Source organism: Cervus elaphus, chromosome 31 (assembly GCF_910594005.1).
Source record: "Cervus elaphus chromosome 31, mCerEla1.1, whole genome shotgun sequence".
NCBI classification, from domain to species: Eukaryota; Metazoa; Chordata; class Mammalia; order Artiodactyla; family Cervidae; genus Cervus; species Cervus elaphus.
This window is the reverse complement of record NC_057845.1, coordinates 8,416,837-8,434,331: the sequence shown is the minus strand read 5'-3', so window position 1 is coordinate 8,434,331 and position 17,495 is coordinate 8,416,837. Positions and strand designations below refer to the sequence as shown.

Below are 17,495 nucleotides of genomic sequence, written 5' to 3'. Positions count from 1 at the left end.
CGCACTGTTGAAGCCTGGCTTGGAGAATTTTGAGCATTACTTGGCTAGTGTGTGAGAGGAGTGCAATTGTGAGGTAGTTTGAACATTCTTTGGCATTCCCTTTCTTTGGGATTGGAAGAAAAGGCCTTAGGATCCATATTATCCAATCCACTTATTTTCAGAACTGAAGGAAATTAGGATGTGAAAATATGGGTGAAAATAATAACTACTGGCAGAATCAAGAACTTAATTCAATTCTCCTAACTCTTTCTTAGTGTTGTATTCATTAATGCTTCTCCCTCCACCCCCATCCCCCACCCCATGTTATCTACCTCTCTCTTGCATGTATCTTGTTCTAAGGCATGGTTTAAAAAGCAGAAGATTAATATTGTGGCATTTATCATTTATTCCCATCCCTCTCAAGACTTCCTAAAGTCATTGTCAGTACCTCAAAATTAAGTTTAAAAGAAGATTAATGTAGAGAAGGAGAAATACTATATGATATCCTTTGTATGTGTAATCTAAAAAGAAATGATATAATTGAACTGACTTACAAACAGAAAGAGACTTACAGGCTTAGAGAATGAGCTTACGATTGCTGAGGTGGAAGGATGGTGGGAAGGAATAGTTAGGGAATTTAGGATGGTGAAAGCAGCCATGAAATTAAAAGATGCTTACTCCTTGGAAGGAAAGTTATGACCAACCTAGATAGCACATTAAAAAACAGAGACATTACTTTGTCAACAAAGGTCTATTTAGTCAAAGCTATGGTTTTTCCAGTAGTCATATATGTATGTGAGAGTTGGACTATAAAGAAAGTTGAGTGCAGAAGAATGGATGCTTTTGAACTGTGGTGTTGGAGAAGACTCTTGAGAGTCCCTTGGACTGCAAGCAGATCCAACCAGTCCATCCTAAAGATCAGTCCTGGGTGTTCACTGGAAGGACTGATGTTGAAGCTGAAACTCCAATACTTTCACCACCTGATGCGAAGAACTGACTCATTGGAAAAGACCCTGATGCTGGGAAAGAGTGAAGGCGGGAGGAGAAGGGGACGACAGAGGATGAGATGGTTGGATGGCATCACTGATTCAATGGACATGGGTTTGGGTGGACTCCGGGAGTTGGTGATGGACAGGGAGGCCTGGCATGCTGCGATTCATGGGGTCGCAAACAGTCGGACATGACTGAGTGACTGAACTGAACTGCACACACTGCTATATTTAAAATGGATAACCAAAAGGACCTGCTGTATAGTATGGGGAACTCTGCTCAATGTTATGTAGCAGTCTGGATAGGGGAGGAGCTTGGGGGAGAATGGATGCATATATATGTATAGCTGAGTCCTTTCACTGCTCACCTGAAAATGTCACAAATTGTTAATCAGCTATTCCCCAATACAAAAGTAAAAGTTTTAAGCAAATGTTAAAAAAAAAGATCAAAATGATTTGGAGTTAGATTGTGGCTTGTCATTTAAGACTGTGGATTTCTGGTGAGAAAATGACTCACAAAGGCCAAATTAAAAGACATTGGCTACTTGCTTAAACACCTCCAGAATAATGGTTAGTGTCAAAATTAGCACAGTTAACATACTCATAGTATGTGAGCATGAGAGCTTTACTTCAATGTACAGAAAGGAGCTTTGAAGAATGTGAGAATGATCACAGGGCAACAATTGCAGCAGTAATCATGGCAGCATACACAGTGGGCACTCAGTAAATATCGCCTGTTGCTCTCCTTCTGCCTTCAGGCTGCATGCTGCCTAAAACAATTCAGACAGATGAGATCGGATCTCTGTTCAAAGTTGGTCTCCAAGGAAGGTCATTTCCAGCTTCCTGGTAACCTGTTTAAGGCTTAACTGCTCTCATTCTCTTCGAGTTTTATTTTAAATCTCTCAGGAGGAGCATTTCCAGAGCCCTGTCCTGAGAACCTATAAGAAACAAAGTTTTCAGTTTTGGGTCGTGACTGAGCTGATTTTGCCCGTCATTGACGGCGAGGAGGAACTTGGAGCCTTAAGGGAGCCAGCCAGGGCAAGACCAGAAGTATGTGGGAATTTTTTATATTTGAATGTATTTTAGCTTCAGTTGTTGTTGCTTACATGGACTGAATGACATTGGAAGTGATTTATGACAAGTCACTTGAAAAAAATATATACGTACACACATGAATCTTCCTGAATAGCAAACTGATCTTTCTTAAAGAGTCAATTCATCATAGAAGAAACATCTCACAAATTTATCCAACAGCTGTATTCCCAATGGATGTATTCTCTCTGAGGTCTGCCATCTGTTCCAATTATTCCCTCATTGTTTTTGTTTTAAAAGCATGACAGGTTTATAACCACTATGAAAAATTCCTGGAGTGTATTTTTTTTTTTTCACGTAGGGAGGTGGAAAAACTCTTCAATTTTGGAATTTGTATGTCAGACACTGCATGAGGTTGGCAAAAGTTAGACTAAATTGGAACATTTAAATCTCTTTATATCATATTATATAAAATATAGTGATAATTATCACAGGGCCAGCTTCCTTCACTTGGAGGTATAGTCATTTTCAAAATGCTATATTGGATTCCCTGGTGGTCAGTGGATAAGAATCCACCTGCCAATGCAGGGGACATGAATTCAATCACTGTGAGCTCAGTCCTGTCTGACTCTTTGCGACCCTGTGGAATGTAGCCTGCCAGGCCCCTCTGTCCATGGAATTCTCCAGGCAAGAATACTGGAGTGGGTAAGCCGTTCCCTCCTTTGGGATCTTCCTGACCCAGGGATTGAACACAGGTCTCCTGCAGTGATGGAATATTATATATATATATATATATATAATAACATCTAGCTTCTTCCACCCCATTATCTAAAATGAGGTGACAAGGCTTAGTTAGGGAGATGAGACATTGCTTTTCAAATGAAAAAGAAGCCTAGTATCCTTTTAGTTAATGTCTGACTATCCTACTGAGTCCCCTGAAGAGCACAGTTTAAGGAGAGGTAACCACTTGGGAAAAGTGTACACTTCACTTGAATATTGGCATTTTCATCAGGAAAAGTTATTATAAATAAAGGGGCAATAAGGTAGTCACATGTTGCCTATCCCAATCATGCTGCTGATTTATTTAAAGGACACACATAACAATAATAATAACATAGTTAATGTCTTTACTGCATATATTTCTAGCACCAGAGGTATTGCATGGAGTCAAATTGGTTATGTATTGACAGTAAAAGGTGAAGAGAGTTGACCTTTATCTGGTTAATCAAGTTAGTATAGATCAAAAATTGAATACAGGCTACTTAATCGTTTTGAAAAAATAAATTTGCTGCCAATTTAAAGTATCAGGAAAGTTCGCCTAAAATCTGTTTGTTTTCTCTTCATGAGAAATAGAAGGTTTAACAACGTTGTGCCTGAATTCCCACAACCAACTGACCTGAAAGGCAGCTGACCCCCTTATGAATCATGTAGTCTCTAATTCTTCAGGGTTGCTACTGTTCCCTATTGCTTCTTCACACAAAGATTTATTCAGTTATGCCTGCTTGATCTCTGTAAGCATCTGAGTTTGTGATCCCTGTATAGTGTTGAGGGAACCAGATAATCCTTTTCGAAGGAGAAAAATAATAATCAACCTTGGGTCCTTAATTATCTGATGTAACTGTAACTTAAGATTTCTTATTGGACTAACCCAGTGGTCAAAGACAGCCTCCAATTCCTCCTCTTTGGAATGCTTATCAGAAAATTGCTGCTGACTCACTTGAGAAGAACAGATCGCCACCATACCAGAACCTTATACAATACAGTTTCTGTAGTGGGGGAAATAGGGGAGTTTTCTATAGGGAAGTCATTGACCCTTGAATATAGAATATAGTTCTAGATCTCGGACATGCAAGAAGACCTAGCTGTGTGGGTCTGTATGCCTACAAGGTAATAATAACCTTAGACTGTGAGGTGGTACAAAATCAAGGTCAGGACTATTTGGCAAATAGATGGGGAAAAAGTGGAAACAGTGACAGATTTTATTTTCTTGGGCTCCAAAATCACTGTGGACAGTGACAGCAGCCAGAAAATTAAAAGACATTTGAGCCTTGGAACAAAAGCTGTGAAAAACCTAGAGAGCATCTTAAAAACAGAGACGTCACTTTGCCGGCAAAGGTCCACAAAGCTGTGGGTTTTCCAGTAGTAACCTATGAATGTGAGAGTTGGACCATGAAGAAGGCTGAGCACTGAAGCAATGATGCTTTTGAACTGTGGTGCTGGAGAAGACTCTTGAGAGTCCCTTGGACAGCAAGGAGATCAAATCAGTCAATCCTAAAGAAAATCAACTCTGAATATTCATTGGAAGGACTGATGCTGAAGCTGAAGCTTCAGTACTTTGGCTATCTGATACGAAGAACGAATTCACTGGAAAAGATCTGAATGCTGGGAAAGATTGAGGGCAGAAGGAGAAGGGGGCAACAGAGGATGAGATGGTTGGATGGCCTTGCCAACTCAATGGACATGACTTTGAGCAAACTCGGGGAGACAGTGGAAGACAGGGAAGCCTGGCATGCTGCAGTCCATGGGGTGGCAAAGAGTTGGACACAACTTAGTGACTGAACAACAAGGACTATTTGGAGATTTTAGACAGTTATTAATGATTGAATCTGGCATATTGTCTGAGCAAATTATAATTTAATCTTTGACCTTTTCCTTTTGATAGATAGTTTTGTTTTCGACTTACATGGAACACTAGCTCTTTAACTTTGTCATCTATATGCTTAGTGAATTTTGCTGTATTCTAGTAAAATTTAATACAGAAAAAACTATATAGGCATGTATTGGATAACATAATGTGAAGAGTGTTAATTTGGAAGATATTTTTAAACAATATTTGGGGGTAAAATAATAAAATCTATGACCTCAAACATATATGCAGTGGTAGAACTTGAAAGAAATAATGAGTTGAAAGTTTATTAGATTGAAGATCCTTGGACTCTATTTCTAACGTGTCTATGATCTGTATGGGCACTTCCCTTTTAATTAGTTCACAGAAGGCATTGTAGACTTTCTCGGAATGTGGAGTAGATATATCTGAGTCCATTCCCTTCTATACTTTGTAATTAACATTCGCCATCTTGGATACTGCCTTGCCTTTCTTACCAATAGGCGTTCCCACTCCATAACCTTTGGAGTCAATGAGGCCCCCGATCTGGGTGAGGTTGCAGTTTCTCTGCGTCACATACTCAATGCTGGTGGACTCCATCAGCAGGGCATAGTCAGTGGTGAGCACTCGATGGATCCCCTCATCACTGTTTTTGACCAGGGCAGTCTGCTGCCTGCTACTCATGAAAGCCCACATCTTCTCATAGGTGGATATCTTCGATTTCTGCAGGGAAAAAAACACACCCGCCAGCAGAGAGTGCTGAGAAAACAGGCCCTAAAGCTACTCAAAACCCCGGGGATTCAAACTGTGTAGGGAGGGTTCTTTCTCTTTAGGTTCGAAACTAATATTGATGATCCTGGGACTTTAGTTTGGTAGTTGTCAAGGAAAAACACTTGGGGGCGCTGAGGCAGCTATGGAGAAAAAAAGAGATCCTGCCCCATTGACGTAAGAATTGCCATAAGGTTCTTTTGTTGATTTCAGAATGGAAGAAAGAACATTGATATCAATGACAGCATTTGCCTAATGAACTCTGGCCACTTAAGATTAAGACCGCAAAGCCCCAAGGGGCCAAAGGGTGACTAGATCACCCCAGGACTCTATTCATTAATTCCATTGCCTTCAACTACTTAACTTCAGTAGGCATTGTTTTACTGTTCTGATATGTAAATTTTAACATTCCTTTGCAGGGACAGCCTTGGGATACATCCCAGAGTTTCTCTGCTTTATTTATGAAAGAACTGCTGATTACTCTTATCTTCTCTAGAAAACTTAGAGCAAATGCTCTTTCAGACTGAAATTCAGATCAGAAAACTCTTCTTACTGTCTTCTTATATGTCTTTTTTGTATATACTTAGTTTTAAGTTCCAATTATGTTTCAGATAATGAGGACTAAATATTCATTTGAAACTGTATGATTTTGTGTGCATTGTTTTGTAATTTCCATATTGCTTCAATTTCTTGTCTGTATTTGTCCTCATTTGCATCAGCACTTCCCTCTATTAATTTGAAAGATGAAAGACACTGGGGGAATTACTGATAACTTCGAGCTATCTCCAGCGCACACATTGTATATGGTACACACACACACACACACACACACACACACACACACACACACGAGAGCTTCCTTGTCAGGCACAGGGCTTATCATCTTACCATCTCAGGAGTGTAAAGATGCTTAAAACATGATTTGTGGTCATAAGCAATAAATGAAATACCTGTGGACTCAACGCTAGCGTGGTTACTCATATTCTAGTGTTCCTGGGGGCTCACTCAATTCCTAACTCTATTTAAGACCTGGGTTAATGCTGCAGGCTTTATGAGTTGAGGGAGGCCAGATGGCTTTATTTTGGGTTGTTAAGCATTTGAAGAGCCCCTTGAGAAAAGTCTCAGGAGACAAATAGCAATTCAATAAACAGTACCTTCTAGATACTGGTGTGTTATGGAAACCATTTTGTCATGGTCAGGCCTGTGTGAATTACTCCTCACTTTCAGAGATATCTGAAAGTTGGGGTTCACATCACCATGAAAAAGTGTGTCTTTGAGGTTGGGGGTCAATGCCTAATTTGTTGGGTCATTTTAGCTTAGAAGAGTCTGATGATGCTAAATTTATAATAAAGAGCTACTTGTGCAAGTGCAAAGAGGTCAGTCTGTCTTTTGGCAGTGAACACACTGCCGGGGAAATTATCCCTTCATCACGAACCTTCCTTAAGGGAAAATATATTTTTTTAGAATTATGAAATTTTAAAGTTGTCAAAAGACTTTAGAAAGTGGCTCATTCAAACTCCTGTTTTCATAAAGGAGGAAATTTTGGCACAGAAGGTTTGGAGACTGTGAAAGTCACAAAACTGGTTAGTACGTACAATAGGGAATACTGGACCTCAGTGTGAGATTAGTCACTCAGTTGTGTCCAACTCCTTGGTCCTGTGTACTATAGCCCACCAGGCTCCGCTGTCCATGGGATTCTCCAGGCAAGAATACTGGAGTGGGTTGCCATTCCCTTCTCCAGGGGATCTTCCTGACCCAGGGACTGAACCTGAGTCTCCTGCATTGCAAGCGGATTCTTTACCATCTGAGCCACCAGGGAAGCCCCAGACCTCAATCCCCTGCAATCTAGTTCAATGGTCTTTGCATGCTTATTTTGGGAGGTGAATGTCAGTCTAGCTAAATTCTTCTGAGAATGATTTTCACCTTATGTGATCTACCTGTGACACTATAGCATATATTCATGAACTCGAATTATGCCCTGAGGTTATCTGTGATTTGGTATCAAGTTAATGCAAACTAGGAATTAGCCCCATATAAAAAATCCATGAAACATCTATTTTTCCACTACACTTAAATTTTATTCAGGATGAATATTGTAAATAGGTAGAAAACTGGATTTTTTGTGTGTGGTCTATGGAAGCTATAGGGCTTTCCAGGTGGAGCTAAGTGATAAAGAACCTTCCTGCCAATGAAGGAGACATAAGAGACTCAGGTTTGATCCCTGGATCGAGAAGATCCCCTGGAGGAGGGCATGGCAACCCACTCATGGCAACCCGTGCCTGGAGAATCCCATGGAAAGAGCAGCCTGGAGGGCTACAGTCCGTAGAGTTGCAAAGAGTCAGTCATGACTGAAGCGACTTAGCTTGCATGCATGGAAGCTGAGGACAAAACAAAGTTAAAGATCAGTTCATTCATGAGAAATAGACCAACTGGGGAGGAGTCCTTCTTGGAGTTTATGTACTGAAGGACATGGAAAAAGATGAGCAGATTCAACTGAAAACATATACTGTTGTTATTGATCCCGATCAAGTGTGGTTCTCCAATCATCTGCAGTGAAGGACTGTCTATGTTTTCATTCCAGGCCAGACCTATCTGGGATCCTACTGTGTTATGGTAGGTAGGGCTCATATGCACTCATACCAGGTGTGGCTCACCAGATTAAATTTTGACAGGCTTCAAAGTGGTCTATATTCAGGAAGAATCCACTAATCATGTTCTTGATGCCACCACAATATCTGAGAGCTACAGCACTGCTAAACTCTTATTCTCATTTTATTTTTTAATCTTATCACAGGTTGGTAACACAATGTTCCCTGAATCAACACATATCATATCGCACTTTGATTAGCGCCACTCTATAGAGCTGATGGGATTTCCCTGGTGGCTCAGTGGTAAAGAATCCATCTGCCAATGAAGGAGATATGAGTTGGATCCCTAGGTAGGGAAGATGCCCTGGAGAAGGAAATGGCAATCCACTACAATATTCTTGCCTGGGAAATCCCATAGACGGAGGAGCCTGAAGGGCTACAGTCCATGGGGTCACAAAGAGTTGAACACAACGTACCGATGGAACAACAGCAACAAATATAGCTGAAGGTCATTAATTAATTGAGGGTCATGACCATGACCTTAAGGTTTATTTACTTCTTCCATTTTGGAGTAGAAGGTTGATTTTGGCTTCAGTTCCCTGAGGTGCTAGAAGGGAAATCTAGCTGACATGGTCTGTGACTCATTGATGGCAGAACTTCTCCTCGGTAAGAAAATAGGTGGTCACTTGGTGGAGGACTTGGTCAAGTAGAAGGCATAGGGAACATTCTAAATTTCTCTGGTCCTTCCTGCTATGTTTGTCCAGCCTAATGGTGGAAAGCATAATGGGTCAGAGAATAGCACCCTTCTGGTTTCATTTCAAGTTTTCTTTCCTTGTTTAGAAAGTTGTGGGACTGCCTTCTATTCTACATTTGAAAAACTGGGGAGCTTAGATAAAAAGACCCAGAATGTGGCTAAGAAATAATCTTTTTAGCAGTTAAAACTATTTGTAGATGACTTTAGCACCTTAGGATATAGTGCGTTTTCTACCACTGGAAACTTGCAAGGAGAATTTCAGTGTTGGACAAGTTTCATTTAAGGATCCTTCAACTCCTAGGTACTACTCTTCAGATCAGCCTTCTCGCATTACTTATGCCAGTCCTGCAGTGAAGTGACACCCAAGTGTCATGTTGATTAAAGAGCCAATACAGAGTGAAGGTCTCTTTCCCCCTTATTTTTTAATTCCATCCTCTTTTACACTATGTTTTGCAATATTTATTTTCTGTTTGGTCATAAAGTACTATTTTAAGAGTAATTAAATTAGGTTTTTTTTTAATAGACAATTTTTAAGACACAAATCTTAATAATTCTTAAAAATAAAGGCATGCTTTATGGAACATTGTCATAAATATTAAAAGATCGAGCAAATCATCTGAATGACAGTTTGGAAATTTCTGCACTTGTAAATCTTCTATAGTCTCAGCCTGCTAAATTGCTCTAAATAATATACGTTTAAAAAGAAGAAACAGTGATTGCATTTTATTTCACTGAATATGGCAAAGGTTAATTAGAAGATTTGTAAAGTACTCTGAGCTTCTTATCAAAAATCACTAAAACTGAAAAGTCCCCATTTATTAAACCTGAAATTCTTTAGCTTTTTTTTTAAAAAAATCTTACAGAGGGCATCAAGGTTTAAATACATTTATTTTGTCTAGTTAAACCTGATTATATGGCTATTCTGATGCTGATGAAAGGTTGTTGGCAAAGAGTAAGTGTTTTTTTCATTTAAAATTTGTTTTAAGGGAGTATAACTGTATCACCATTTGATGACTTGTTTATTTCTCTTTTTTCTCTCATAATTCTTGCAAGTTAAACACTCAGTGGGAAATGATTTACAATTGGTCTCTGTGCGCTTAAAAACTGCTGATTGAAAATGGTAATAATAACCAACACATGCAGTGTTTACTGTGTGCCCAGGATGATTCTAAGCGCTTTACATTATTAATCCATTGAATCTTCACAGTGTTCATGTGAGAAAGATGCCATTATTATTTCTCCTTTACAGATGAGGAAACAGAATGCCACATAAAGAAATGGTGAAACTAGGACCTGATCCTAGCAATCTGGCTCTAGGGTATGTGTTCTTAACTAATAGGGAATCAACTATTTGTTTTAATACACAGAACATCAAACTTATGACTTGGCTGACATTTTAACATCATTAACACATTTTCTAAAGAAATAGTTGCAGTAAAAAGCTGTGGCGTTTTTCTATTATATCTGGGGCTGCTGCAATTCTTGCAGTCATCACACAATGCATGGAAACAATTTACATGAATTTAGACAGCTTATATTTGTTTAGACAAAAAAAAATTAGTGTTTAGGGAAGTGCAGCAGTTGTAACCTGCAAAGAAATGTAGGTATTGTTTATATTTTTTTCTTTTAACAGCATTTTCTATTTCATATAGTTTCATTGGTTTCAGTTGCAGGATTTTTACTATAATAGGTAAAATATGTGTGAATTCTGGAGTGTAATACGATCCTAAGACTGATAGTATGTGCATTTTATAGACCTAGCCCTCTAATATTTTATTTTTTCTGAAATACACATTATCACATTATTTCTTTAACCAGGTTATAGGGCTTCTACAGTAAAGATGTATAATCCCACTATTCAGTTAAATGAATAACTGCAATTCTACTTCAGGCCAACATATATAAAGAATAGCCAGGAGAGATAAGAAAGCCTTCCTCAGTGATCAATGCAAAGAAATAGAGGAAAACAACACAATGGGAAATACTAGAGATCTCTTCAAGAAAATTAGAGATATCAAGGGAACATTTCAGGCAAAGATGGGTTTGGTAAAGGACAGAAATGGTATGGACCCAACAGAAGCAGAAGATATTAAGAAGAGGTGGCAAGAAAACACAGAAGAACTGTACAAAAAAGATCTTCACGACCCAGCTAATCACAATGGTGTGATCACTGACCTAGAGCCAGACATTCTGGAATGTGAAGTCAAGTGGGCCTTAGAAAGCATCACTATGAACAAAGCTAGTGGAGGTGATGGAATTCCAGTTGAGCTATTTCAAATCCTAAAAGATGATGCTGTGAAAGTGCTGCACTCAATATGCCAGCAAATTTGGAAAACTCAGCAGTGGCCACAGGACTGGAAAAGGTCAGTTTTCATTCCAATCCCTAAGAAAGGCAATCCCAAAGAATGCTCAAACTACTGCACAATTGCACTCATCTCACATGCTGGTAAAAGTAATGCTCAAAATTCTCCAAGCCAGGCTTCAGCAATACGTGAACCGAGAACTTCCAGATGTTCAAGCTGGCTTTAGAAAAGGCAGAGGAACCAGAGATCAAATTGCCAACATCCGCTGGATCATCGAAAAAGCAAGAGAGTTCCAGAAAAACATCTATTTCTGCTTTATTGACTACGCCAAAGCCTTCAGCTGTGTGGATCACAATAAACTGTGGAAAATTCTGAAAGAGATGGGAAAACCAGACCACCTGACCTGCCTCTTGAGAAACCTGTATGCAGGTCAGGAAGCAACAGTTAGAACTGGACATGGAACAACAGACTGGTTCCCAATAGGAAAAGGAGTACATCAAGGCTGTATATTGTCACCCTGCTTATTTAACTTATATGCAGAGTACATCATGAGAAACGCTGGACTGGAGGAAGCACACGCTGGAATCAAGATTGCCAGGAGAAATATCAATAACCTCAGATATGCAGATGACACCACCTTATGGCAGAAAGTGAAGAGGAACTAAAAAGCCTCTTGACGAAAGTGAAAGAGGAGAGTGAAAAAGTTGGCTTAAAGCTCAACATTCAGAAAACTAAGATCATGGCATCTGGTCCCATCATCTCATGGGAAATAGATGGGGAGACAGTGGAAACAGTGTCAGACTTTATTTTTTTGGGCTCCAAAATCACTGCAGATGGTGATTGCAGCCATGAAATTAAAAGACGCTTACTCCTTGGAAGGAACGTTATGACCAACCTAGATAGCATATTAAAAAGCAGAGGCATTACTTTGCCAACAAAGGTCCGTCTGCTAAAGGCTATGGTTTTTTCCAGTGGTCATGTATGGATGTGAGAGTTGGACTGTGAAGAAAGCTGAGTGCTGAAAAATTGATGCTTTTGAACTGTGGTGTTGGAGAAGACTCTTGAGAGTCCCTTCGACTGCAAGGAGATCCAACCAGTCCATCCTAAAGGAGATCAGTCCTGGGTGTTCATTGGAAGGACTGATGCTGAAGCTGAAACTCCAGTACTTTGGCCACCTGATGCAAAGAGTTGACTCATTGGAAGAGACCCTGGTGCTGGGAGGGATTGGGGGCAGGAGGAGAAGGGGACAACAGAGGATGAGATGGCTGGACGGCATCACTGACTTGATGGGCATGAGTTTGGGTAAACTCCGGGAGTTGGTGATGGACAGGGAGGCCTGGCGTGCTTCGATTCATGGGGTCACAAAGAGTCAGATAGGACTGAGCGACTGAACTGAACTGAACTGACTAATATATATATACACCTATTTATACACTTATTTTTACATATATCCATAACCCCACACAAATACACTAAGGATAGATTATTTATATTTGATTTTTGTTATCTTATAAACAAATGGTCTTATAAATATGGTAAATACATACTTATAGAACAAATAAAATACCAAAGACAATTACATTTCTAAATGTCATCTCCAACTTACTTTTGTTTTAGATAAACATTGATTTAAAAAAAAAAAAAAGGGACTTCCCTGGTGGTACAATGGATAAGAATGCAGCCGCCAATGCGGGGGCACAGGTTCGATCCCTGGTTCAGGAGAATTCCACGTGCTGTAGAGCGACTAAGCCTATGCGGCACAACTACCGAGGCCGTGCGCTGGAGCCGGGGCTCCGCAATGAGACGCCACAGCAGTGAGAAGCCCGTGCACCGCAGGCAGGGAGCAGCCTCGGCTCACCGCAACCAGAGAAAACCCACGCAGCAACAGAGACCCAGTGCAACCGCAAATAAATAAATAATAAAATTAGGTTAAAAAAAAAATGCAAAAACCTTAAAAATCAATCAGAGACACAGAAATTAGCCATGCAGGCATCCAAACTTATAAAGCAGATATATCAGAGGTGAACCATTGCCTTAAAAGCAATCATTTCCCTTAACACACAGTTGAAGCGAAGTGAAATTTTCTCAGTCATCTCCACCTCTTTGTGACCCCGCGGACTGGAGTCCACTAGGCTCCTTTTTCCATGGGATTCTCCAGGCAGGAGTACTGGAGTGGGCAGCCATTCCCTTCTCTAGGGACCTTCCAGACCCAGGGATTGAACTTTGGTCTCTCGCATTGCAGGCAGATTCTTTACCATCTGAGCCACTAGGGAAGTTTAACAAATGATTAGATATATTATTTCATTAAATAATAAGTTATCCTGGATTTTTAAAAAATATGATTTAATTTACAAAAGTCACTTTGAAGAAAACATTCTCAGATGAAAGCATTTTTACTATAGTGAGGGGCCTCTATCTTTCAAATGTATTAATATATATGATCATTCCAGCTGATTATGCTCTTACCTTGAATTGACAGAAAGTTATGACATTTGCAGAATCTCCTAGGTTTTTAGAAATTCATGTGTTCCCTTTAACAATTTCCTTCAGTGGGATTTAAACACCTTTGCTAAAACATTTTTCATGTTTTTCTCCTGTCCAGAATTAAAGATTGGTCCCTTACAGGCAATGTATCAGGCACTGAAACAGGTTAACTTTAATTGACCTCTTGGATTTCTCCCTAAGCAATACATTTTTAAACTATAGGTACTTGGCAGTTTGAACACTGATGGCAGGATTGGCTGGATCTTTCAAACAAGACCTAATAGCTCCTATGTGAAGAGTTCCTTCCTCTGCAGAGAAGTTTGTGAAATGTCTTTCATTTTGTGCTTCCTTACATGACTATTTCTGTCTGAAACCTGTCTGCCCATAATGGCTCATTGCTTCAGATGCACTGGTGCAGCACTCAGTAACTTTCTTGAAATATCTTTTGAATTAATGAAAGTACCTAGCCACTCTCTGGAAGGAGATTATAAAGGCTAGAGACTCCCTTATTCCCACAGCAGGTCCAAAGTCCCCAGACCATGAAAGCCAGCAATGACAAACCTGTTACGATTTTTTAAAAATCTATTTTATTCAAGTCATTTTAGCCTGAACCATGATCTAATCTATGTAATCCTGTGACTTGGGTCTGAGACGATTTTTACAAGGCTAGCTTCTACTGAGAGTCATTTTTTACATGAGTATTTTCTACTATTCTGGGTTCACAAGGACTTTTCCTATGTTCACACCACTTCCTGTCTGCATAAGGCATGCTATTTAATCACATGCTGTATTATATTTAACAGGTCTATGTGCATCTTGTCTATTTATTGCTATCCAGGTCTTTAAGCCTTGAGCAAAATTTTATATCCTCCCTTTCCTATCTCTTACAGTGCCAACTTCAAGTACTGGTCAAAGTGGAGATTGTGGAAAAAAGTCTAAATTGAGCTGAATTGAGTTGAACTGCCTCATTCTTCTCAGCTGAATTCTAAGGGCAGCCTCACCATCTGCTGATTATCTATCATCTGGAAGCGGTTCTTCTGCAAATGTCTGTATGTGCTCAGCAAAGCTTCCAAGGACTAAGTTTTTCATCTGTCTTGGCCTCTGAAAATCTTTGAGATTTGGGCACTGGCACTCTCTGGAATTTTCTGTCTAGTAGCAAAAGCCACACCACCTAGGGATCACGATGGTGAGGAATCTGAACAAAGACCAAACTGGAGAGTTTTTTTTTTTTTTTTTAATTCAGAAAGTTGAAACAGCAGGACTAATAGCTAGGAATAAGGATTGGATACTAATGGTGTTGATGTTGTAGGTGAAAATTATAATAATCTTTAGCATTTTTTCTCTTTTTTATTTAACAGTTTTCTTGTTTATAATTTGCCAATTAGTATTACAAGCACACTACCTCTATTAAGTTATGTATTTCTTTTTTTTTTTTTTGTATTTCTTAAAATAATATTTTAAGGTATAGAGGATTCAATAACTTACCAAGGTCTACATAGCTAATGGGGCTTCTCCAGTGACTCAGCAGTAAAGAATCTGCCTGCAATGCAGGAGATGCAGGTTCCATCCCTGGGTCAGGAAGATCCCCTAGAGGAGGGCATGGCAACCCATTCTAGTATTCTCGTTTGGAGAATCCCATTGATAGAGGAGCCTGGTGGGCTACAGACCATAGGGTCGCAAAGAGCTGGACATGACTGAAACAACTGGGCATGTATGCACGCATACAGCTAACAAGCAGTAATATCAGAATCTGAACCAGGCTATCTGGCTCCAGAACAAAGCTTTACTCTAAGTTTTAATTTTATGCTAGTTATACCTCCTGAGAAGACTGGCTGAGATCCCTAATCTCTGAACCTAAATCATTATTCTTGGATGATGGTTTGCAAGAGGCATTGAGAAAACCCTTGCTTTAGGCCTTAAATGAGTCTTCAACTTTTAACATGACAATTATTTCTTCATCTAGGAAAAAGAAATGAGTTGCTAAACTATCACTGTGAGACGAAAGTTTGGGCTGTTCCATTTGTCCTAGGGTAATTAATAGAATTAATAATTACAAGGAGAAAAAGCAATTTCTTCACATGTCCTACTTTTTATGAGACATGGAGAAGATTAAAGATTAGTACCTTAGTGCTCTAACATAAAAGGAGAAGTTGTATTTGGGTGCCATGGCTCTCAACATCGTTGTATACAAGAGAGGAAATGGCCTTAGGAAATCTGCTCTCAAGTTATGTCCACAGATCTTGAACTGACTATTCTTTGTATCTCCTAAGATGCTGGGTTGGTCTCAGACAGTGGGGAGGGCTGGAAAGTCTATCATTCAGGATTTTGAAACAATTCAAAGGACAAAGCAATTCAACAGCAGAGAACTGAGAAACCAATATAATTAATACCATGTTATCAATTAGTATTCTCCTGAGTAGAAAATAACAAGAGAATTTGTTTAAAAAATTCTCTTATATGAAGTCTCTTGAAGCTCTGAATTATTAGCATACCGATTTATAAAGAGATTTCATTTAAAAATTGATAGATAGCCCAACAAGGACAAATAAAAGGTCCCCTTATACTTGGAGAATCTCCTAAAACATCTTCGACAGTCCCTGGACAGTTGATAAAACACTCTGCCTTTCTTTAACTTTGACCTGGTAATTGGTCTACTGGTGACTGACACCCTGTCATCAAATAGGCATTATATCATCCACAGTGCTGAAGTCTTTAAGACTCAGGGGCAGATGACCCTGAGGAAGTATGATATTTAATAAGCATCATTAACTAAATGCCCTTGGTTACAAAACTTAAAATTGTTCTTTTTTAATGGGCATTAGCATATAGGTATCTTGAGGTGTCCATCTATAAAACTTTGTGAATATATATGTATTTGAATTTATGATTTAATCCCAGTTCTTTGTGTAAATACAGTCCCTAGTGATCACTGTGATTGTTCCACATACAAATGGCTCTATGAAGGAAAACTATTTTGGCCTCCCTTGTCTTAGACAAGTAGTACCGTGATCCACCACTTGATTAATAAATGTCAATTTATTCCCTCAGCCTTGTCTAAATTCAGATGATGGATAGCGAAACCTCATCTGAGCTATTTAAAAAAATAACTTTTTTCTCACGTTGAAAATCAAATATCCCAAATCTGAAATATAAGGCCAGGTTGTCTGCAAGAATAGCAGTCTAGATTTAAAAAAAAAAATCGAAGACTTTGGATGGAAATTTTAGTGAGCAACTTCCGGTCACACTTTTCAAGCAGTGTGTGTGTGTGTGTGTGCTCAGTCGTGTCTTACTCATTGCAGCCCCATGAACTGTAGTCTCTCAGGTTCTCTGTCCATGGGATTTCCCAGGCTAGAATACTGGAGTGGTTGCCATTTCCTTCTCCAGGGGATCTTCCTGACCCAGGAATCAAACATGCATCTCCTGAATTGGCAGGCAGATTCTTCACTACTGGTGCCACCTGGGAAGCCCTTTGCCTACAGAACTTCTACTAAAAGCATCCCCTGCTTGTGTCCCAGAGACCAAATGTGAAGGGTTAGTGCACTTTGTTTATGGATTTTAGTAATTTCCATAGTCCTTTTCAGCTTCCAACTGCCTATTCCTCAGCTGTGAAACAACTTAGAATCATCTTGAAAGCAAAGAGTCGGCTTCACCATTTGAATGTGCCAAAGGGATATTTTGAGGATATTGAGGGGACAAAAGTGCTTGAAGTTACACTGTGTGATGAAATAAATGCTTCTTATTAGAAATTTCCTTGTGACTGAGTATGAATGGAACCTATGTGAGCAAGGGTCATTACAGCCCCAACAGTAGATCAGAATGCTGGTAAGCTAGACCAGGTAAAGGAAGCTTTCCTTATTGATTCAGCGACCTCAGAGAGGATCCTGTCTTTGATTAAGAGAGAAAGGGAGGAGGGACGCCGTAATGGCACAGCAGAGGTGTTGCATTAATGCAGAGCCGGGTCAGAACTGAGTCCTTGCGACTTTACCTGCTGCA

At 39.5% G+C, this 17,495-nt stretch overlaps 1 protein-coding gene across 8 annotated transcripts in view; it reads right to left on the bottom strand.

Annotated features, from left to right (window-relative positions):
* The window catches only part of GRIK1 (glutamate ionotropic receptor kainate type subunit 1), a 438,838-nt gene that overhangs the window by 21,677 nt on the left and 399,666 nt on the right, over window positions 1-17,495 (bottom strand). For 6 of the 8 annotated variants that reach the window (XM_043893053.1, XM_043893051.1, XM_043893054.1 and 3 more), the window contains one exon: window positions 5,103-5,328. The exons of 1 other annotated variant lie outside the window; for it this stretch is intronic. In XM_043893053.1, coding sequence (XP_043748988.1) covers window positions 5,103-5,328 — 226 coding nt within the window. Of the gene's footprint in view, window positions 1-5,102; window positions 5,329-7,697; window positions 7,752-17,495 lie in introns of those variants that run through there. One more of the 8 variants, XM_043893058.1, reaches the window with a different exon arrangement.